General features: G+C 35.8%; 1 protein-coding gene across 1 annotated transcript in view; it reads right to left on the bottom strand.

Annotated features, from left to right (window-relative positions):
* Positions 1-24,674, bottom strand: part of CATSPERB (cation channel sperm associated auxiliary subunit beta) — a 128,409-nt gene that overhangs the window by 14,547 nt on the left and 89,188 nt on the right. Inside the window, exons 17-21 of the mRNA XM_060161755.1 lie at positions 17,819-18,009; positions 13,197-13,529; positions 6,404-6,543; positions 4,043-4,240; positions 3,192-3,302 (exon numbers count right to left, since the gene is read on the bottom strand). Coding sequence (XP_060017738.1) covers positions 3,192-3,302; positions 4,043-4,240; positions 6,404-6,543; positions 13,197-13,529; positions 17,819-18,009 — 973 coding nt within the window. The remainder of the gene's footprint in view (positions 1-3,191; positions 3,303-4,042; positions 4,241-6,403; positions 6,544-13,196; positions 13,530-17,818; positions 18,010-24,674) is intronic.

The raw sequence follows: 24,674 nt of genomic DNA, 5'->3' as shown, positions 1-24,674 counted from the left end.
CTGAGAAGTTAAAAAGGGAGAAAATCCATTAATAATAAGGTAAAAGCACAGTATTTCTGAATTTTGTCTATTTGCTTGGAATGAACCCAAGTATCACTCAGCTGCTTGCCAGTTTTCCTCAGGGCAGTTGATAGTCAACATGCATGGGACCCAGAAAGCCTGTGTCTTTCTGAATGCAGTAATTAAGATGCCCACCTCCATCGCTGGCATGGAAACTGAGACCTAAAAGAACAGACTTGATATGATGGGCTGCTGACTATGGATACTCTCCAAACCTACCATTTTGTACGTATCTCTCCTCATAGCAGTTACTAAGGCTGTTTAAAATCTCCGCTATAACTATCCACTTGTCATTCATTTTTTCATTTGATCACTCTTGCTTGGTTTATTGGTTTTTATTTGTTTTTTTATTGGTTTATTCATTTTTTCAAAGAACTGGCTTTTGATTTTGATAATCAACTCTATTTCTAAAAACGTTATTCTTCCTTCTACTTCTTTTAAGATTACCATTCTCGTCCTCATTGCTTCTTTTTTCTTCTTTTTATTGAGATAACATTTACCATTTTTAAGTGTACAATGCAGTGGGTCTTAGTATACTCACAATGTTATTCAGTCATCACCACTATCTAATTTCAGAACTAATTTGCTGCTTAGTTAGGTTTATTCAGCTCTTCCAATCTTTTGAACTGTTTCATGATTACATTTTAAATTTCTGACATCTTTTTTTTGTGTGTGATGTCTGTCTCCAATTTTTTTTTCATGGTTGCAATATGACCTAAACTGTTCTGAAATAATTATTTTGCTTATTCTAAAGTTTGCTTGTATTTATGATACTGTTTTCCAAGGCATGAGTTTTTTAGTTGTTTAGATTTATGCTTCTTTTTTATTGTGGAAGTTTTCTTCAAATATTTGTTGTTTTACAGTTGTCTGCTTATCCTTGGAGAGTCTAACTGCCAACTCTGTATGTGGAATGACATCACACATGATTGTCTAGTAAGGGGATGATGTCAGCATAACAAGAAGTCACAGTGTTGGTTCAGATGTACTTTTTTCCCAGCTGTTATATTTTGAGGTGATCAGAGGCAGAATTACATAAATTTTGAGTAGTCTGCTCCACTAGATGATGCTATTTAATTTGTATAACTTTTAAAGCTTATTCTCCCCCATTAAAGATCCACGAAGATGTTTATCTTGTTCACTGTTGTCTCCCCAGAGAATATCTGTTTGTACAGTTTCTGATAACTCTGGAAATGCTGAAATTCACATTTGTTGAATGTATAAAAGGTGCCCCCCCCAAACCTGTTATTTACTTATGTGTAAATTAGATACATTTCCTATTCAACTCCCAAGAAAATCCAGAAGAAAAAAAAATCCAAACGAAGGATTTCCATGTAAATATATTAAACTCATATTTCAATAGATGAGGCTTGCATCTAGTGATGTATCAGACTTTATCTTTGGAAGAAACTGCAATTGAAGAATTCAATATTTGAGTTGCTCATTGCCTGGAGCAGAGCTGCTTACCTTGAAATCCAAGATTCAACAAGAAGTCAACCTTGTGTGTGTGTGAGTGTGTGTGTGTGTGTGTGTGTGTGTGTGTGTGTGTAATCATATGTGTATAAATGTGTATTATTCATTTGTTGAACAATTTTTAAGCACTCCCTATGTCGGGCACTTTTCTGGGTACTAAAGATATTGTAGAGAATAGAATAGATTTTAAAAAAACCCAACAATAACCCTGCTTCATGTAGCTTACCTTTTAATGAAATACAATAAATAAATGGGTAAAATATGTAAAATTGTAAAAGTGCAGTGAAGAAAAATAAGGCAGGGAAGGGGGACAGGAGTGGGCATCAGTGGAGGTGGAGGTTACAATCCTAAATAGAGTGGCCAAGGAAGGTCTCACAATGATGGTGACATTTAAGCAAAAATCTGAAGATGGTGATGGAATGCGCTATGTGATATCTGGCAGAAGTACATTCCAGACAGAGGAAAGTTTTGAAACTTAAAGACCCTGAGGTGGAAATATGTCTGGTATACTTGAAGAACAGCAAGGAGGCCAATGTGTGCAGAACAGAGTGACCTGAGGGAAATCAGGTCAGATGTGAAGCTAAGGCTGAACCACAGAGGACCTTATAAACCATTGTAAGAATTTGGCTTTTACTCTGAAAGAGATGGGAAGATGATGAAGAATTTTGAACAAAAGAAACAACGATTTTCTGTCTTTGCGTGTGTGTGTATGTTCCTGAATGGATATGAATGTCTGCTTGTCCATATGTATATGCAGTTAGGTGTGTTTTTCTCAAGAGAGATATTACAGGTATCTGTGAGGTTTCCTTGGGAAGCCACCCCATGATGTACTTTTCCTTTTTAAAAGAAGTATTTATTTATTTTGGCTGGACCAGGTCTTTACTGCAGCACGCGGGATCTTTAGTTACATATGCATGCGGGCTTCTTAGTTGCGACCTGCACGCAGGACCTAGTTCCCCTGATCAGGGATCAAACCCAGGCCCCCTGCATTGGGAGCTCGGAGTCTTACCCACTGGACCACCAAGGAAGTCCTGAAGTATTCTTCTTTTGAGCCTAGTGGTTTCTCTCTGTTCTACCTTGCTCTCCCTGACTCCAGAGAGGCAGAGTGCTGCTGGGGTTTGGTTATTTTCTAGGCGGATCCTTGGCAGGAGTTCAAATGAGTCTATGTTGGAGCAAACACTCTTCTCTCTTTTTGGACATCATTCCTTTCACAGAGCTGTGAGATGGGTCTGAGGCCCCTTTCATTTAAAAAACAATGTTCTCACTCTATCTATGCTCTTTGAAATTCAAATGGGAGCTAGGGAGAGGTCAAGGGGAAAGAGTCCATTTAGACTTCTTGGTTCCAAAACTGTATCCAGGAGTAGCAGTAAGAGAAGAAAAGGCTACAGCAGTAGGAGGAGGAACAGGGATAGCAGTAGTAGTAGTAGTAGTAGTAGTAGTAGTAGTAGTAGTAGTAGTAGTAGTAGTAGTAATGAGGGAGGAGGAGAGGGAAGGGGAGGGGGAGAGGGAGGGGGAGAAGAAGTAGTGATGTTATCAGGGCAGATTATGCTTAATGCACCTTCTCATTTAATCTCCACAGCTAGGTCTGTCCATGTGTAATTTTACTGAATGATTTCTTGAATTCAAATGAATACTAGTATATTTGCAGAAAAAATATTTACCTTTGACTTGTGAAATAGGTTTCTTGGTATGGGTTTGCTAGGATCTGCATGATAAAAATTATCTGTAAGTGGAATAGCTATTCCCATATTAGAGGGAGGCCTGTAGTTTATCTGAAAATGATTAAACAAAGTTAGTGTAAAATTCATTATTATTTACTAAGTCTTTCATTTAAAAATCTTGATTTTCCAGAAAAGCTTTCAAAACAAATATTTCACTTTCAGCTCCTGGTATTTAAGTAAATTTCTCTTTCCCCAGCACTCCCTCAACCCATGGTAATACAACTTGGACCTTGTAAATAAGTGAAAAATGTTTTAGAACCTAAAGTAGCTGTCATAAAGTCAATGCAATAAAGTTTAAACACCTTATAAAGAGGCTTAGTGACATATTTAGTAAATAATTCTTCAAGTTTGGTTATTTTTTTTGTCACAAAGAAAATGATAAGTAATAAGTTAACAAAGATATTTTAAAAAGAGTCACAGAGTCTGACAAGGCAAAAATTAAAATTGTTATTATATTGAAATGGGACCTGTAAGATATATCAGCTCAGGATGAGAATGAGTCAACTTAAGGGCAAATAACTGTATATATTGTTAAAGCCCAAGATTATGCCACCATAATATAGCATAAAATGTGATATTAATAATGATAAGACTAAGTTACCAAGAAAAATCATTATTGCAGAAAGTTTTCACATTTTAGTCATCGTATCCTCAAAATGACATGAGGATTGAAAAATAACTGGAGTGTTTTGAGCATTTCAGGAAAGAAATGCTAAGACTGAATGGCCAGCCGATCATACAAAAGTAATCTATCACTGGTACCCTTCAAACAATCTGCTTAGGTTTCTTACTGGCAAAACTTTGATCATATTAAAACCCTGACTGTCCATGTGAACTCCACTCATCCAGTCTTCCAATGGGATAATTTCACTAGGAATGTGATGCATAGACTTGAGATAACTACAGCTGCTTTTCAACATTGGCACGAATGTTGTAACAAGACACTCAGTCGATGCTCCCCACACAATAAACGCCAGTGAAGTTGAACCCTGGAAATATCCAAATAAATGAACGTTATTTAAAGTAACTGTTATCGGCTGAACTGTGTCTACTGCATATGTTGAAGTCCTAACCTCCAGTATCTCAGAATGTGATTGTATTTGGAGATAAGGCCTTTAAAGAGGCAATTAAGTTAAGATGAGATCATTAGGGTAGGCTCTAATCCAATATGATGAGTGTCATATAACAACAGGAAATTTGAAAACAGACACACACAGAGGGAAGACCATGTGAAGACACAGGGAGAAGACAGCCATCTGCAGACCAAGGAGGGAGGCCTTAGAAGAAACCAACCCTGCCAATGCCTTGATCTTGGCTTCTAGCCTCTGGAACTGTGAGAAAATAAATTTCTGTTGTTTAAGCCACTCAGTCCATAGTATTTTGTTATGGAAGCCCTGGGAAACTAGCACAGTATCCAAGTAAAGAATACAGAAAATGAAAATGAAAAGAAATAGAAAAAGAATGATAATAGAAAACAGAAATAGAATCATAAGTTTGATCATAACGATCTGTTTGAGGATAAATCTTAACAGAAGACATATTCTTTTCCAGGAAGAAATACATTCCAATCTAATTGCCTGTGGGTGACATTTGGAAATGAGCAAGGATCAAGTGTTTATTATTAAATAAACACTATTATTGGATGCAGTTGGATGTAAATCCAACTTAGAATGGCAAGGCTTCCCTCATTCATTGATGAGCATTGACATTTGCTTGGATAATATGAGTAAAATAACTTCCATTGGTATACATTTTGAAAAGAAGATACTCACTTAGCAACCACTGTATTTCACAAAGATATGTTTTTAGTAGAAATTTATGTACAAAAACCATATTTGAACCTTGCATGATATTAAACATTCAAGAAAATTTGATAAATTCTGTTTGAAATTTTTAAGTACTTCTTGAAATTAAAAAATGTAGAAATACTAATAATTTTACTGATATAGTAGGCTCTAGTAGTTTTGCCTCCATCTCTATACTCTGTAAGCCATTAAAAATAATCTATTTTTAATGAATTTTTGCGAAAACACATTGAACCAGAATCTAAGCAGGGTTCTATTATTAAAGGAAATTTGGGGTGGGTGGCACTAGTTCAATAAGAAATAAGGAAGTAAACAGAAAAATCTAGAATACTGGAGATTCTACAACATAACTGACTCAATTGCTACAATTCAATGGCAGGGGAAGAAAATGGAGTCATACCTACCTTAAACTAAAAGAAAATTAAGAGATTAATAAATAACCACATACTGTGTGACTTTTGTTTGGATGCCAATTCAAACAAACCAACCCTAAACATTTTTTTTTTTGAGAAAATTGCGGGAATTTGATTATGGACTGGGTTTTATAGGGTACCAAAAAAAAATTTGTTTAAAAAATTTCAGGGATGATAATGGCATTCTTGTTATGTGAGAGATAATACACATATTTTTTGGAGATATGTATGGAAGCATATAGGAGTGAAATGACATGATGTCTGCTATTCATTTAAAACTATGTCAGAATATAAACCAAAAAAATTAGAGATGATAAAACAGAAGTATCAAAACCTTGACTATTGTTTAATTTCAGAAATAGGTATATGGAAATTCTTCTTTTGTCTATATCTGAAATTTTTCATGATAAACAGATTGTAGAATTTGCTGAAAAATATTTATTGACACAAAGGGATTAAACTATATAATTAAGTGGAAGGAGCAAATTTTTAAAACTGTATATACAATGCTCTCCCAGTTTTAGGGGGAAAAAAGGAAAATACTGTAAGTTCATAGTGATTGAGCATTTTCTATGTGCCAGACATTGTTTTAGATGGCCTACCTGAATTATCACATTTAATTCTCAAAACAATCTTAAGAGGTAGGTATTATTAGTATCACTTCCATTTTATAGATGAGGAAACTTAGAGTAAAGTAACTTTCCTAAGCTCACAAAAACAGTACCAGCAGTGAAAACTAACTCAGGTAGTCTTTTCCAGAGCTCACTTTTTTAATCTCTATGACATACAGCCTTTTCGTAATTCCCAAAATGTTAAAAGTGTTTAGTCATCCTTGATAGGTAGGATTATGCATAAATTTTCCTTCTTTTTCTTATCTTATATTCTAAATTTTCTATAATCCATAGATTTTTTTAATAATTAAAGAAAAACTTACTTGACGTAAAGTTTTGCTGGCTGCAGAAATTTCCATTAGATAACTATCAGTGTCATCAAAATGGCCTTCAACTTTAACTTCCAACAAATTTGGGTTTCCAACGACTACTTTCAGTAGTGGGATTTCAAGTGTTTGAACACCTTTGGAAACAAAGCCAAGAGTGAACATGAAAATTTTAAGCAATTTCATAATGACTGGCTGATCAGAATTCTAGAACATCTACAGAATCTATTTATACAGAGTTAACTTTAATAGTTCTTAGAAAAATTTAACTTTGCAAATATTTTCTCCTAATTTTTTTCACAGAAATATTGCTCCCCTCCACCCCTCATTCCTCAGCCAGATTCTCGAAGGCAGTCACTTGGATAGTCTTGGTCACACTGAGTTGGCTAACTCAGTAGAGAAACTGAGAATACACGCTCAATTTAAAGGGCTGTCAATCAGTTGCTGCCAAGAGAAAAACCCTAGGCATTTAACACAATACGTCATTAGGCCATTTCCTGCCTTCAGGGCCTCTGTTTGCAACCTCTCCATACTGAGAAATTAAATGGAAAGAGAGATTTGGAAGACCATGTAATCTAATTGCCATCTTTACTAATTAGTAAATCAGAGCTGAGTAGTAAATAAGTTGCCCTAAGTCTCAGCTCTAGCTGTTTCCCTTAAACCAAAGTGATCTGGCCAGTGCTTCCTAAACTATAACTGGGGATTTTGTTAGAACGCCAGTTCTGATTTAACAGTTCTGAGGAGGGGGCTGAGATTCCACATCCTGTCCCCTTCATACCTTTATTGAGGTATACTGACAAATAAAATTGTATATTTTTAAAGTGTATAATGTGGAGATTTGTTGTACTTATACATTGTGAAATGATTACCATAATTAAGTTAATTAATACAGCCACCACCTCACATTTTGTGTGTGTGTGTGTGTGTGGTGGGAACACTTAAGATCTACTCTCTTAGCAAATTTCAACTATACAGTACAGTATTATTAACTATAGTTATCGTGCTATGTATTATATCCCCAAGACGTTTATTTTATAACTGGAAGTTTGTACTCTTTGACCAACATCTGCCCATTTTCTCCATCCTCCAGCCCCTGTCAACTGGCACTCTATTTCTATGAGTTAGACATTTTTTTTTTTTAAGATTCCACATATGAGTGAGATCACACACTACTTGTCTTTCTCTGGCTTATTTCACTCAGCATAATGTCTTCCAGGTTCATCCATGTTGTTCATCCTTCTTTTTTATGGCTGTATAGTATTTCTTTGTGCATATATACCACATTTCTTTATCCATTCATCTGTTGATGGACCCTTATGTTGTTTCCATACCTGGGCTATTGTGAGTAATGCTGCAATGAAAGTGGGAGTACAGATACCTCTTCAAGATACTGATTTTGATATATACCCAGAAGTGGGATTGCTAGATCATATGGTAGCCCTATTTTTAACTTTTCTGAGAAACTTCCACACTATTTTTCACAGTGACTGAACAAATTTATATTCCTACCAAGAGTGCACAAGGGTTCCCTTTACTCCACATCCTCAACAGCACTTAACTATCTCTTGTCTTTTTGTAACAGCCATTCTAACAAGTGTGAGGTGATATCTCATTATAGTTTTGATTTGCATTTCCCTAATGATTAGTGATATTGAATACCTTTCCATATACCTGTTGGCCACTTGCATATCTTTGGAAAAATGTCTATTCAGGTCATTTACACATTTTTAATTGGATTATTTGTTTGTTTGCTATTGAGCTGTATGAGTTCCTTTTATATTATAGATATTAACCCCTTATCAGATATATGGTTTGCAAATATTTTCTCCCACTCTACATGCTGCCTTTCCTTTTTATTTTTTAACGTTTTTATTGGAGTATAATTGCTTTACAATGGTGTGTTAGTTTCTGCTTTATAACAAAGTGAATCAGTTATACATATACATATATCCCATATCTCTTCCCTCTTGCATCTCCCTCCCTCCCACCTTCCCTATCCTTCTAGCTGGTCACAAAGCACTGAGCTGATCTCCCTGTGCTATGCAACTGCTTCCCACTAGCTATCTATTTTACATTTGGTAGTGTTTATATGTCCATATATATACTACCACTTTCTCACTTTGTCCCAGCTTACCCTTCCCCCTCCCTGTGTCCTCAAGTCCATTCTCTAGTAGGTCTGCGTCTTTATTCCCGTCTTGCCCCTAGGTTCTTCATGACCTTTTTTTTTTTTTTTTTTTTTTTAGATTTTTAGATCTAAAAATTTAGATTTTTTAGACTTTTAGATTTTTTTTTTTTTTAGATATATGTGTTAGTCTACGGTATTTGTTTTTCTCTTCCTGACTTACTTCATGCTGTATGACAAACTCTAGGTCCAACCACCTCACTACAAACAACTCAATTTCGTTTCTTTTTATGGCTGAGTAATATTCCATTGTATATATGTGCCACATCTTCTTTATCCATTCATCTGTCAATGGACACTTAGGTTGCTTCCATGTCCTGGCTATTGTAAATAGAGCTGCAATGAACATTGTGGTACATGACTCTCTTTGAATATGGTTTTCTCAGGGTATATGCCCAGTAGTGGGATTGCTGGGTCATATGGTAGTTCTATTTTTAGTTTTTAAAGGAACCTCCATACTGTTCTCCATAGTGGCTGTATCAATTTACATTCCCACCAACAGTGTAAGAGGGTTCCCTTTTCTCCACACCCTCTCCAGCATTTATTGTTTCTAGATTTTTTGATGATGGCCATTCTGACTGGTGTGAGATGATATCTCATTGTAGTTTTGATTTGCATTTCTCTAATGATTAATGATGTTGAGCATCCTTTCACGTGTTTGTTGACAATCTGTATATCTTCTTTGGAGAAATGTCTGTTTAGGTCTTTTGCCCATTTTTGGATTGGGTTGTTTGTTTTCTGGATATTGAGCTGCATGAGCTGCTTGTAAATTTTGGAGATTAATCCTTTGTCAGTTGCTTCATTTGCAAATATTTTCTCCCATTCTGAGGGCTGTCTTTTCTTCTCGTTTATGGTTTCCTTTGCTGTGCAAAAGCTTTGAAGTTTCATTAGGTCCCATTTGTTTATTTTTGTTTTTATTTCCATTTCTCCAGGAGGTGGGTCATAAAGGATCTTGCTGTGATTTATGTCATAGAGTGTTCTGCCTATGTTTTCCTCTAAGAGTTTGATAGTGTCTGGCCTTACATTTGGTCTTTAATCCATTTTGAGTTTATTTTTATGCATGGTGTTAAGAGAGTGTTCTAATTTCATTCTCTGATATGTAGCTGTCCAGTTTTCCCAGCACACTTACTGAAGATTGCCTTTGCATTTTGTTTTTTGTTTCCTTTGCTGTGCAAAAGTTTTTTAGTTTGATATAGTCCCATTTGTTTACTTTTGCTTTTATTTCCTTTGCTTGTGGTGTCACATCCAAAAAAAAGTCATTGCCAAGACCAATGTCAAGGGGGCTTTTCCTTCATGTTTTTTTTTTTCTAGGATTTTAATGGTTTCAAGTCTTACATTTAAGTCTTTAATCCATTTTGAATTAATTTTTGTGAGTGGTGTAAGATAGGGGTCCAGTTTTATTCTTTTGCACATGGCTGTCCAGTTTTCCCAGCACCATTTATTGAAGAAACTATTCTTTCTCCATTGGCTCCCTTGTCAAAACTTAGTTGACTGTGTATGCATGAGTTTATTTCTGGGATCTCTATTCTGTTCCATTGGTTTATGCATCTGTTTTTATGCCATTACCATAATGTTCTGGTTAATATAGCTTTGTAATAGAGTTTGAAATTAAGAAGTGTGGTTCCTCCAGCTTTGTTCTTTGTCAACATTGTTTTGGCTACTCAGGGTCTTTAATGCGAATACACCACATTAACAGAATGAGAGATAAAAATTATTATCTCAACAGATATAGAAAAAGCATTTGACAAAATTCAACATCCATTCATGAATAAAACTCTCAACAAATTAGGTTTAGAAGGAACGTACGTCAACACAATATAGGCCATATGTGACAAGTCCATAGCTAACATCATACTCATACTTATCATACTCAAGCTTAAAGCTTTTCCTCTAAGATGAAGAACAAGACAAGGATGTTCCCCCTCACCACTTCTATTCAACACAGTACTGGAAGACTTACCCAGAGCAATTAAGAAAGAAAAAAGTCATCCAAATCAGAAGGGAAGAAGTAAAATTGTGTCTGTTTGCAGATGACAGAATATTATATTTAGAAAACCCTAAAGGCTCTATCAAAACACTGTTAGAATAAAAAGGTTCAGCAAAGTTGCAGGATAAAAAATCAATGCACAAAAATCAGTTGTGTTTCTGTACACTAGCAATGAACTAGCTGAAAGAGAAATTAAGAAAATGACCCCATTTATAGCACCATCAAAAAGAGCAAAATAGGGCTTCCCTCGTGGCGCAGTGGTTGGGAGTCCGCCTGCTGATGCGGGGGACGCGTGTTCGTGCCCCGGTCCAGGAGGATCCCGCATGCCGCAGAGCGGCTGAGCCCGTGTGCCGTGGCCTCTGGGCCTGCGCGTCCGGAGCCTGTGCTCCGTGGAGGGAGGGGCCGTGGCAGTGAGAGGCCTGCGTGCCGCAAAAAAAAAAAAAAAAAAAAAAGAGCAAAATATTAGGAATAAATTTAACGAAGGAGGTGAAAGACATGTACACTGAAAACTATGACACCAGTGAAAGAAACTGAAGATGACACAAATAAGCTGAAAGACATCTCATGTTCATGAATTGGAAGAATTAATATTGTTAAAATGTCCATACCCCTAAAGCAATCTACAGATTGATTGTAATTCCTATCAAAATTCCATTGGCATTTTTCGCAGAAATACAAAAGAAAACCTAAAATTTGTTTGCAACCACCAAAGACTGTGCATTTCTAACAAGCACCCAAGTGATGCCAATGAAGCTGGTCCAGGAACCACATCTTGAATAGCATGGACTAGGTTTTTCTTCAAAGAGGCAACTGAGTTGATTTGCTGATTATTATTTGTTTCTTCAAACTGAACAAGTTTAAAATATAACAAATTAGTTGTTAAATACAATTAAAGCTACAATAGTTAGAACATTTGGGATTTGTACTGGAATACAGAGAAATAACAAAGGAACAGAATTTTTAAAACCCAGAAATGGTCAAAATAATAGGTAAATTGCATTGTTTTTAAAAATCAGTGAAGAAAAAAATACATTATTCAATAAGTGATGTTGGAACAACTACCTAACCACCTGTAACACACCAAAACAAAGTGTAGATAAATTAAATAATTAGGTGGAAAGTTAAAGCCATAAAATTAAAACCCTAAAATTACTTGAAGGAAATACGGACAATTAGTCATATAATCAAAGAGAAAGGATTCTAAGGGTTTCAGAAAGAAGTTTTTTTCAGAATATTTAGTTCACAATACTGATGGAAATAGAAATACTTGTCTCCAATTTTTTTCAAAGCCTATAATTTTTATTTTTATAAATTGCACTTGGTTATGTTTTTCAAATAAGCTTGTTTTTTTTAAATAGTGTTTTGTCCTTTCATTATGGTTCATATGCTTTCTTTTATCTCTTTAAGAGTTTTACATATTTTATACTTTACAATTGTTTTTATAGTGTCTTTCTGATTTTTCCATCAACTCAAGATTAAAACTTTGTTTCCTATGCTTGTTGAGCTTCTCTTATGTTGGGTCATTTCCTTACATGGTTTTAAAATTCTTTCCCTCAATTTATGTTCATGAAGATTGATTTTTCTGTGGAATTCCATGTTACCTTGTTTATGAAAGTATTCCTACAGAGGGTTTTGTGCTTCCTTATGCTGGGACCCAGGCATTTTAATGATGTCTCAGTTTGGGATTCTTGTATTTGGTGGGTAGTATCTAGGTGTTACACAGTCTTGGAGTTTGGGTTTTTTACAAGAAATTCTTTGAGTTCCGTGGAGATGACAATCTCCCTACCTCTTTCTTTGAGTTGTTGGGTAGCATTTTCCTTATCCTCGCTTCACCCTTCACAATTTGATGGTTCCAGCTTTACTTAATGTTCTCATTTCCAACTTCCTACCACAAGGTAGAAATGTCTAAAGGTCTACATCTTCTACTAATGCTTGGGCATTAAAATTCATCCCACTGCCTATATGGCCTATGTCTGAGCCTCAAAACCTTCCAGGAGCCACATATTAGCTAATTTTTTCGACTTTGGTTCCCTTTTCATTTCTGGTGACAGGATTTTCTTTTTTCCCTCCCCTTCCTTCCATATTTTTCCCTCAATTTCTAGCTCAGTAATTTACTAAAATTTTTTGTTTTATTTCTTTCCAGCGTGCCATTTCCCCATCATTTTTAGTAAGTTTTATATTAGTTTTGTAATAAATAAATATCTTGAAAAATGGAGCAAAGTATAGAATTCTATTTAAAAGTCTTTTTTTTGGCTTAAAATAAATACTTGAAATGATTATAACAACACAAAGGTAATTGTAATGTTTTCTTTTCAGAGGGCAGCAAAAATCTAAACTAAAATCCTGTGTATATTTGGGCTGGTAATTTAAGCTCATTTATAAAATAAGGATTAAAATCTAGACTTTTAGGGTTGTTACAAACATTAAATTTTAAAATGAATAAAAAAATCATTTAATACAGAGCTTTGCATAAGTGCTCAATAATTAGAGTTAATACTGTTATTGGTAGAATGCCACCTACTACAGAAACCAAAGATAAAAGAAATATCAAAGAGTATATTTTACATTCAAGAAAAGTAATAACATTTCCTTTTGATATTTTCCAATAAAAATAAACTTACCTTTTGTATTAGGTATGACTTTAATTTTTAAAGTATGAGATTTCCCCAGATCAATGTATTTCAGGACATTGAGGGATAGTGAATCATCATGTTGTTGAAACCAGTAATTACACGGTTTTGAACGTATGTTCCATGTTCGTCCATCCCTTTGCCCAAAGTTGTATAAGAACCAAGAGCCTTGTAGAAAGGTCATATTGTGGGGTACTGTTTCAGGCATGGTAGCGATAGCTAAAGCATTCTCATTATCTAAAATCCTTGTGATCAGGAAGCTGCTGTAACCGGGAATCACCACAGTCTTTTCTATATCCGAATCTTGAAATGAGGAAGTAACACCTGAAGCTAAAACAGGAATGATTTGGTATAAAATAAAACAGCCAATGTTCTCCAAGTAATACTGGTGGACATAACTGAGGAATACACTAGTTGAGTTTTTAAATTATGGTCTTAGCTAGAGGACACATTTGCCAGATTTCAGGTTATAATTCAAATTATTTTGTAGAAAGTGTATTGCAAATATGCCAAGCACAGTTTTTACTGTGAAACTAGTTCTATAAAATTCTCAGCAGAAAAAAAAACCACATAGCGCTAAGTAATTATAAGAAATCTGATTTCTTTACCATAGAACTGGTAAGAGCCTTAATAACCCAGAGTCTTTATTGTGATTTTATAAGAGAAGGATAATGTAGCTAGTGTTTTCCCTAGGGCCTAAAGATCTGCCTATTACATAGCAGATGCTCAATAAATAGTTGTTGAATAAATGAATAATTGATTGCTTAAGAAGAGCATGAAGATTTAGAAGAAAAGAGGCTTGAGGGCAGGACCATAAGGAACATCATCATGTAAAAATGGGAAGGAAAAAAAAACTCCACAAAGGAGACAAAGAAGAAATGACTGGAGAAAATCCATCAGAGAGGATATGAGGGAAGCCAAAAGATGGCTGTTTGAAGGAGAGGGAAGTCATCATTTTTAAATGTTTTTGAAACATGTCAACAATGATACTCACCTCATTCTGAAAAAATAAGTAGAAGTAGTCAGAAGAGAATCTCATAATTCCCTTTATTATGCACACACGCTCTAATTTTTCCCATTTCAACAAACCAGCAAAAATCCTTTCCTACATTCCCTCCAACTACCACATCATTTCTCTCCTCCCCTTCATTGTGAAATTCCCTGAAGGGCTGCCTTTATTCACTATCTTCAATTCCTCGCCTCTCAGAAGTTTATAAACCTAACCCAATCAGACTTTTGTCTACATGACTCCACCCAACAATAGCTTTTATCAAGGTTACCAATGACTTGACACAGATCCATTGGGCACTTTTCTCTCCTCATCTTACCTCACCTCTTGGCAGCATGTAGCACAGCATCATCATTCCCTCCTTCTTGAAGTACCTTCTTCACTTGGTTTCTGAGACATGCTCTCTCTTAGTTCTTCTCCTAGCAGAGCATCTGGTCTTCCTGTTCTCTGACCACTAACTGTTGGACCTCAGACTTTTTCGTTTCTATACCTACACTAGCTTTCCCAGTGATCTCATCTGATCTCATAGCATTAACTATCATATATGCTGACCACTTGATTCCCCCCCCTTTTTTGAGATATAACTGATATATAACATTAGTTTCAGGTGTACAACACAATTCAATATTTGTATATATTGCAAAATAATAACCACAAAAATCTAGCTAACATCCATCACCACACATAGTTACAACTTTTTTTCTCGTGAGGAAAATTTTTAAGATCTACTCTCTTAACAACTTTTAAATATACAATGCAGTGTTAGCTATAGTCACCATGTTTTACATTACATTCCTATGACTTATTTATTTTATAATTACAAGTTTATATCTTTTGATCCCTTCACCGAACCCCCACCTCTGGCAACTACCAATCTATTCTGAGTTTATTTATTTGTTGTTTGCTTGTTTTTAGATTTCACATATAAGTGACGTCATACAGTATTTGTCTTCCTCTGTCTGACTTATCTCACAATAATGCCCTCAAAATTCATCCATGTTGTTGCAAATGGCAAGATTTCCTCCTTTTTTATGGTTGAATAATATTTTAATGTATATATATATGAACACACCCAATTTTCTTTTTTTTTTCTTTTTTTTTTTTTTTGTGGTACGCGGGCCTCTCACTGTTGTGGCCTCTCCCGTTGCAGAGCACAGGCTCCGGATGCGCAGGCTCAGCGGCCATGGCTCACGGGCCTAGCTGCTCCGTGGCATGTGGGATCTTCCCAGACTAGGGCACAAACCCGTGTCCCCTGCATCGGCAGGTGGACTCTCAACCACTGCGCCACCAGGGAAGCCCCCAATTTTCTTTATCCATTCATCTATCAATGGACACAGGTTGCTTCTATATCTTGGCTACTGTAAATAATGTTGCAATGAACAAGAGGGAGTATATATCTTTTCACGTTAGCATGCTCATTTTCTGTGGATAAATACTCAGGTGTGGAATTGATTGATCATATGGTAGTTCTATTTTTAATTTTTTGAGGAACCTTTATGTTGTCTCCCACAGTGACTGCACCAATTTACATTCCCACCAACAGTGCACAAGGATTCCCTTTTCTACACATCCTCCCCAACAATTTTTATTTCCTGTCTTTTTTTTAATATTTATTTATTTGGTTGCACTGAGTCTTAGTTGCAGCTCCAGGGTTCCTTAGTTGTGGCTCACCAGCTCCTTAGATGCGGCATGGGGGCTCCTTTCTTGTGGCATGTGAACTCGTAGTTGCAGCATGCATGTGGGATCTAGTTCCCTGACCAGGGATCAAACCTGGGCCTCCTGTTGGGAGCACAGAGTCTTATCCACTGCACCACCAGGGAAGGTAAAGGTATGTATTTACTGGTGGATAAATACATACCTGCACCAAAGAATGTATATGTTAAGGCCGAATACATACCACCTTATGTATTAAGGTGGATAGGTATGTATTTATTGGCAGTTTGTTAATTGTTTCCTAGGTGTTTTATACTTTCTCTGTTCCTTTCTTCTTTTGCTCTCTTTCTTTGTGATTTGATGATTTTCTGTGGTTATCTGTAGTGGCTTAGATTCCTGTTTGTTTTGTGTATCTACTATAGGTTTTTGCTTTGTGGTTACCACTGGGCTTACATAAAACAACTTATATTTATAATAGTCTATTTTAAGTTGATAACAACTTAAGTTTGAATGCATTCTAGGGCTCTACATTTCTATCCCCCCCAATTTATGTTTTTGATATCACAATTTACATATTTTTATCTTGTGTATCTATTAACTAATCATTGTAGTTAGTTTTTTTACTACCTTTGTCTTTAACTTTCATTCTAGCTTTATAAGTGATTAACTACCACATTTACAACATAAGATTATTCTAAATTTTACTATATATTTGCCTCTACCAGTGAAATTTATACTTTCACACATTTTCCTATTACTGATTAGCTCTCTTTTGTTTCACCTTAAAGAAATTCCTGTAACATTTCATGTAAAGCCAGTCTAGGATGATGAACTCATTTGGTTTTTGCTTGTCTGGAAAACTCTTTATCTCTCCTTCAATTCTCCATGACAAAGTTGCTGGTAGATAGATATACTTGGTTGGCAATATTTTCTTTCAGCACTTCGACTATATCATGTCATTCCCTTCTGATGTGCAAAGTTTCGGTTGAAAAATCTGCTGATAGTCTTAGGGGGGCATTCTACTGTAGGTAACGAGTTATTTTTCTCTTGCCACTTTTAAGATTCTCTTCTGGTCTTTAACTTTTGACACTTTAATTATAATGTGTCTTGGTGTGGGTCTCCCTGGGTTCATCTTATTTGGAACTCTATAGGCTTCCTGGATCTGGATGTCTGTTTCTTTCCCCAGGTTATAGAAGTTTTCAGCCATTATTTGTTCAAATAATTTTTCTGCTCCTTTCTCTCTCTCTTCTCCTTCTGACTGTTCAAATGTATTTCTCCAGTCCAGAGGTCTTTCCTGAACTCCAGAATTGTCTTTCTATATATCTACCTTATTTCTCCACTTGGATGAGTAACAGACATCTTATATTTAATAGGATCTCTCACCTGATTATTGCAATAGCCTCTTAAGTGATTTCTCTGCTTTCCTTCTTGCCCTCTCTGTCACATGCCCAGTCTGTTCTCAACAGAGCAGCTAGTTCAATCATGTCACTTTCTGCTCAAAACACTCCAAAGCCTTGCCATTTACTCAGAGTAAAACCCAAATCCTTATAATAAACTATACTAACTTTTGCTATGTATCTATCATATAATCCTTTGAAATAGAAATATGCTACATGACAGTGATTCAAAATTATTTCATTACGTAGGGTAAAGTCTGGACTTCTTGACTTTTCTCACTGTTCCTGAGCACTGTTAAAGACAAAATAACATCATATTATAGAAATAAATGATAGGTATTACTATTGATGAAATATCAATGAAGTGATAGGTAGGTTTCATTATATTAGAAATAAAGAATTCCTCCAGGAATCTAAGTATATGTAGACTTCTGTAGATTACCAATTGGACTAAATTTTGAAATCTATTGTTCTATAAAAGAGCATGAACACTTTTCCCAAAAGATAATTTCTCATTTTCCCCAGCCATCAGAGAGATATATTACTACACTTACTTTGTAATTGAAGAGTAAGCTTATAGGAGAAATTTCCAGCTTGATTAATGGAAAGGGAACTAGACAAACAAGAGCTTTCATTCACTTCCTCTATTCCAAAAGGGTCTATAATTTCTGCAATAACTGAAGACAAAAATCCTTTAGGCGTGTTATGTTGCAATATCTTTCTTATATAAGCTGTTCCAGTTTTCCTAAAAACAAACCAACAAACATCATGCAACTTGGGTAAAACAGTGGCTTAAATTAACAAGTTCATAACCATATAATTTATAAATAAAATTTACCACAAATGGCTAACAAATGAATATTTGAGTAACATTTGTTCAACCTCATTAGTAATCAATGAAATGTCAATTACAGCAATGGGATATGATTTTTCACCTATCAAATTAGGAAAGGTTTTTTAAAGGCAGAGTTTAATAGTGGTAAGAATTTAGTGGAGATAGGCACTAATGGGATTGTAAACTGGTACAAGATTCCTAGAAAGCAATTTGACATTATGCATTAAGAGCTCTAATATTATTTTTTTCACACTCTGATTCCATAAATCTACCGATAGGTCTCTATCCTAAGGAAAGAACTTGAAACACAGAGGGGGAGGGGGAGAAAAGCTTTCCATACAAAGATGTTCATCACAGCATTATGATAAAAGCTAGAAATAAAAATGCCAACAATAGGAAAATTAAGTAAATGATAATACCTGATCTACCTAGGCAAAATACATCTATTAAAATGCTACTTACAAAGAGTTTTTAATTACCTAAGGAAAGTGGTCACATTATAATGTCAAAATGAAAGAAGCATAGTGAAGAATGTTGAAATGCATGTTGAAAAGGACTAATCAGTAATTCATCAAGGTGTTAACAGTCATGATTTCAATTGTCTTCTTTATATTTGCCTTTTAGGAAATTTCTACAGTGAGCATGTTCTTTATAATCAAGAAAAAACATCCATTTTTAAAACGTTAAGCTAAGATATCCATGTGCAAAAAATAAATCTACACAGAGACCTTACACCCTTCACAAACAATTTAACTCAAAATAAATTACAGACTTAAACATAAAATGCAAAACTCTAAAACTCCTAGAAGAGAACATAGGAGAAAACCTAGATGAACTTGGGTATGGCGATGACTTTTTAGATACAACGCTAGGGACACAATCCATGAAAGAAAAAAATTGACAAGCCATACTTTATTAAATTAAAAACTTCTGCTCTGTGAAAGACACTGTCAAGAGAATTAGAAGACAGGCCATAGACTGGGAGAAAATAGTTGTGAAAAACATATCTGACAAAGGACTGTTATCCAAAATAAACTGTAGGGGAGGAATAAAACCTCTTTTTCCTCTACCCTCCTAGGTTCTGTGCCTGGGACCCTAGAAATTAAACTGATGAAAGCCAGATTAACAATAAAAAACGAACACTTGATTAATGTGTGTCATGCTTACACAGGGGAGACACCTCAGTGATGAGTAACTCAAAGGGGTGGTTGGAACCTGGAGCTTGTCTAGCATCTTAATAAAGAACAATAAATTTGTGGAGAAGTGACAAGACAAAGAAAAAGGGGCTAAGGCTTTTAGGGGTGGCAAACAGTGAAAAAGTAAATATATGGGAGAAACTATTGGAAGATAAGGTTGTTTTTAGTAATGCTTGTTATGCAGGTTCCTCTCAGTGTCTCTGAACTGGTAAGAGTCTCCAGTTGTCTCTGGTGATTAGGAATCATCCTGCCTTTCTTGGTAGAGAGGTGGAAGGCAAGGGATTTTTTCATATGTCTGCTTCTTCTTAATTGCCTTAGGCTAAAAATAATCTTTATGCCAAAGTGGTATATTTTGGATTGCCATATGCCAATCCCCTACAATACAAACAACTCTTAAAACTCAACAGTAAGAAAAGAAACAGCCCAGTTAAAAAGTGGGCAAAGGGTCTAAATAGACACCTCACTGAAGAAAACATGTAGATGGCAAATAAACATATGAAAAGATGCTTATATGCATGATATATCATCGGGAAATACAAATTAAAACAACGAGATACCACTATACGCTTATTAGAATGGCAAAAGTCCAAAATATTGACACCACCAAATATTGGTGAGGATGTAGAGCAAGAGGAACTCTCATTTATTGCTGCTGGGAATGCAAAATGGTACAACCACTTTGAAAGCCACTTACCATAAGATCCAGCAATCAAATTCCTTTGTATCTATTCAAATGAGTTAAACACAAAACCTAAACAAGGATGTTTATGGCACCATTATTCAAAATTGCCCAAACCTGGAAGCAACCAAGATGTCCTTCAGTAGGTGAATGGATTAAAAAACTGTGGTACATCCAGACAATGGAATGTCATTCAGTGGTAAACAGAAATGAGTTATCAAGTCATGAAAAGATATGAAGGAAGCTGAAATGCACATTACTAAGCGAAAGAAGCCAATCTGAAAAGCTACACACTGTGTGATTCCAACTGTATGACATTCTGAAAAAGGCAAAACTATGGAGACAGTATAGATGTCAGGGGTTAGTGGGGATGGATGGATGAATAGGCAGAGCAGAGAGGACTTTTAGGGCAGTGAAAGTATTCCGTATGATATTAATAGTATAAGGTGGATACGTGTCATTACATAATTGTCAAAAGCCATAGAATGTGCAACACCAAGAGTGAACCCTAATGTAAACTATGGGCTTCAGGTGACTGATGATGTGTCAGTACAGGTTCATGGATTGTAACAAATGTACCTACATTATATTATAGTATAGTGTCCTACATTATGGTGTAGGACATCAATAGTGAGGGAGGTATGTGTGGAGAGGGGGTATATGGGAACTCTACTTTCTGATCAGTTTTGCTGTGATCCTAAAACTTCTCTTTAAAAGTAAAGTTTATTACCGTAATTTAAAAAAATTAACCTCTTTGTATCTGAAGTCATTGACCAATAGCCAGGCTATTACTGAACCTGTCTTCCCACTTCTCTCACCACTGGCGAGGTAAATGAGCCTCTTGTACTCAAGTGTCTAGGATGGCTTTGGGGGGTAATCAAGCTCCAGTCTTCCAGGAGAGGTAAGAAGTCAGCTTTTAAAGGAGGGAATGGGGTTTGGGCAATGAAGGATGGGCTTAAAATTAGGAGTTAGGGAGTTCCTGAGGTGGAGAGGAATATCTGTTGAGGGGGGAAAACACTGCAAAAAGACAATCACCATCAAACTTAACTGCTTGTAATGCTAAGCTCCCATTCCAGTACCCATGCTGTTTCCCCAGCCCACTGCCCTCACCCCATGCCAATGAAGCTGCTTTAATCAAGGTTACTACAGCCTGGAATGTTACCACATCCAAAGGTCACTTCACTTCTTTGTTCTTATTTTACTCAGTCTCTCAGCCGCATGGGTCACAGTGGTCCACTCCATACTTTCCAAAACACCCACCTCCCTTGGCTTATAGGATCCCACATTTCCCTGGTTTTTCTCCTATCTCACTGGCTGCTCCGTCTTGGTTTTCTTGGCTGGGGCCTCCTCTTCTGCCTAATCTCTCTTCCTGGAGTGCCCAAGGCCTTTTCTTCCCTACAGACATCCATTTATACAGGAACAACTGTCAAATGAAGAGCTCCTGCTCTGACCCTGTGTGCTATGCATTAGTACATCCATGCAACTGCCAACTTCACATCTTCACTTGGGTACCTAACAGGCATTTCAAAATTAATATTTCTAATATGGAACTCTCACTCACCCTGAGTAACTCTGCATCCCTCGTCTCATAAAATGACAGCATGATCTACCTAGCTGCAAACCAAAAACCTAAATAGTTCTTGATTGCTCTCTTGCTAATACCCACACCAGGCAATCTGTCATCAAATCCTGTCTTTTCTCAAGTGCACCTGCTTCAACTGCCTTCATTTCTCACCTATATTACCTCAATAGCTTTCCAAGGGGCCTGGAAACTTTGACTTCTCATTCTGTCCTATACTTTTCACAGCAGAGTGATCTTTTCGAAAATAAAAATAATTTCACTCTCCTATGTAAAACTCTCCAATGGCTTCCCCTGGCACCAAGAATAAACTCCTCATGCAGCCCACGATGCCTTATATGGTCTGGCACTTACCTACCCCCTCGCTCACCTTCCATCACATCATCTTACTCTGCACCATCCACACCAGCCTCCTTCCTGTATATTAAATACACCCACGTATTTTCTTGCCTGACTGCATTTACACTTGCAATTTCTTTTGCCTGGAAAGCTCTTCGTTCTTTGTTCTCAGCTGTTTGCTTATCCTTCTCACTCCCTCTCTCACCGTGTTTACTTTCTTCATAGCATGTATTAGATCTAAAACTATTTTGTTTTTTGCTTACCTGTTTATCATCTGTCTCTCTTCATTAGAATGTCACCTCCATGAGGGCAAGGACCTTGTCTATCTTATTCACCACTATATTCCCGGTCTTAGCATAAGACTTAATGTGAAATAGTCACTCAATAATATTCATGGAATTAACAAATAGCTTTACCAAAACTTTGTGTAAACGTTGATGCTGTTTTCTTTCTGAGCAGTTTAGTAGAATTATTGACATTAAGTTATCACTTTTAGGATTTTGTGGAGATTCTTAAAAACAATTGACCTTGTTATGAAATGAGAGAAGTTCCTTCTCAATACTTCCCATTATCAAGCAGATATAGATTTTTTATCTGTGAGTATATAATCAACTCCCACTGTGGAAAGGATTTTGATTCAGTATCCAACATCTCGTAGGTAGTGCTCCCAAAATCCAAAATCTTTGCTAATGTTCTGAATCCCTTGTGTTCCACCATTGAATCTTTCTTTAAACCATTTTTAGAAATTGAAGTATAGTTAATTTACAATGTTGTGTTAATTTCAGTGGTACAGCAAAGTAATTCAGTTTTATATATATATATATATATATGTTTTTTTTCAGATTATTTTCCATCATAGGTTATTACAAGATATTGAATATAGTTTCCTGTGCTATACAGTAGGTTCTTGTTGTTTGTCTGTTTCCATCATCTAACTTTAGTTCCTCTTATTCCTCAAATTCTCTTTTGAATTCCAAGAGACTGTCATTTCCACACTGCATGATTCCTCACCCAACAGTCTGTCTACCACAAGTACCTGTCTTCTTAAGCACAATATGAGAACCTCAGATTCCCTCACAATAATAAGACAAGATGTGGCTGGATGTGGCACACAGGAGACAAGCATAGATGTGTTTTATAAAGCAAAGAGCCAGGCAATAGAGTAAAGGAATGGAAATTACTCTGGATCCATTGCCCTGTTGAGTCTACCTCCCAAATATCTCTCAAATCAATCCATTCCTCTCCATTTCTACTATCAACATCTTAGACTGAAACACGAAAAATTTTAGCCTATACTATTGCAAAATCCTTCTAACTGCTCTCAGTGCATCCACAGTTGTTACCCTCTACTTCCTTCTCCCCACCTCAGCAGAGTGGTATTCTAAACAAAAGCTAGGCCATTTGAGATAAATGGGAGTTTATGAGTTTAAAAAGAAGATGGTACGAATAAATTCAAATACATTGGGTTGGCCAAAAAGTTCATTCGGGTTTTTCCATAACTCTCCAATTAAAAGACAGAGATTGGCTAAAAAATAGCCCACAAAAGCTATATATGTTTTTTATGAGAGATACATAAGGAAGGTGGCAGTAAAAGAATCAAAATCATATACTAGACAAATATTACCCAAAGAAGGCTAGTGCAACTACATGAATAACAGATTAAAAACAACAAAAATAAAACAAAAACCATGGTAACAACAAAAAGATAATCTGATTGAAAAGTGAGCAAAGGACTTAATTAGACATTTCTACAAAGAAGATATACAGATGGCCAATAAGCACATTAAAAGATGCTCAACATCACTAATAATTAGAGAAATGGAAATCAAAACCACAAGATATCATTAGAATGGCTATTATAAAATTTAAAAATAGAGAATAAAAAATGTTGGCAAAGATGTGGAGAAATTAGAACCCTTGTACATTGTTGGTGGGAATACAAAATGGTGCAGCTGCTGTGGAAAATGGTATGGCGTTTCCTCAAAATATTAAATATAGAATTACCATATGATATAGCAATTCCACTTCTTGGTATACCCAAAATAACTGAAAGTATGGTCTCGGAGAGATAGCTGTACACCCATGTTCATAGCGACATTATTCAGAATAGCCAAAAAGTGGAAGCAACCCATGCCCATCAATAGAGAAATGGATAAGCAAAATGTGGCATATGCATACAACAGAATATTATTGTCTTAAAAATGAAGGAAATTCTGTCACATGCTATAACATGGATGAACTTTAAGGACAGTATGCTAATTGAAATAAGCCAGTCTCAAAAGATATGTACTGTATGATTCCACCTATGTAACTGATCTAGGTGTATCCACAATTGTTCATAGTCAAATTCACAGAGACAGAAAGTAGAACAGAGGTTGCCAGAGGCTGTGGGGAGAAGGGAATGGGGAATGAACTGTTTAGTGGGCACAGAGTTTCAGTTGGGGAAGATGAGATAGTCCTGGAGATGGATAGTGGCAATGGTTGCACAACCATGTGAATATACTTAATGTCACAGAACTGCACTCTTAAAAATGGTTAAAATGGTAAATTTTATGTTATGCATATTTTACTACAACCAAAGTACTATAATGCAAAAGAGCATTAAAATATAAAAATAATAATTAAATACCAATAAAATGTTCAACTCATCAAGAAGATGTAACAATTCTAAACTTATATGTATCTAATAACAGCCTCAAAATATATAAGGCAAAATTGACAGAACTACAAAAGAAATTGACAAATTCAATATCACATCAGAAAATTTTAACATAACTCAATA

The sequence above is a fragment of the Lagenorhynchus albirostris genome, chromosome 1 (genome assembly GCF_949774975.1).
Source record: "Lagenorhynchus albirostris chromosome 1, mLagAlb1.1, whole genome shotgun sequence".
In the NCBI taxonomy this organism is placed as follows: domain Eukaryota; kingdom Metazoa; phylum Chordata; class Mammalia; order Artiodactyla; family Delphinidae; genus Lagenorhynchus; species Lagenorhynchus albirostris.
This window is presented reverse-complemented; position numbering and strand designations above follow the sequence as displayed.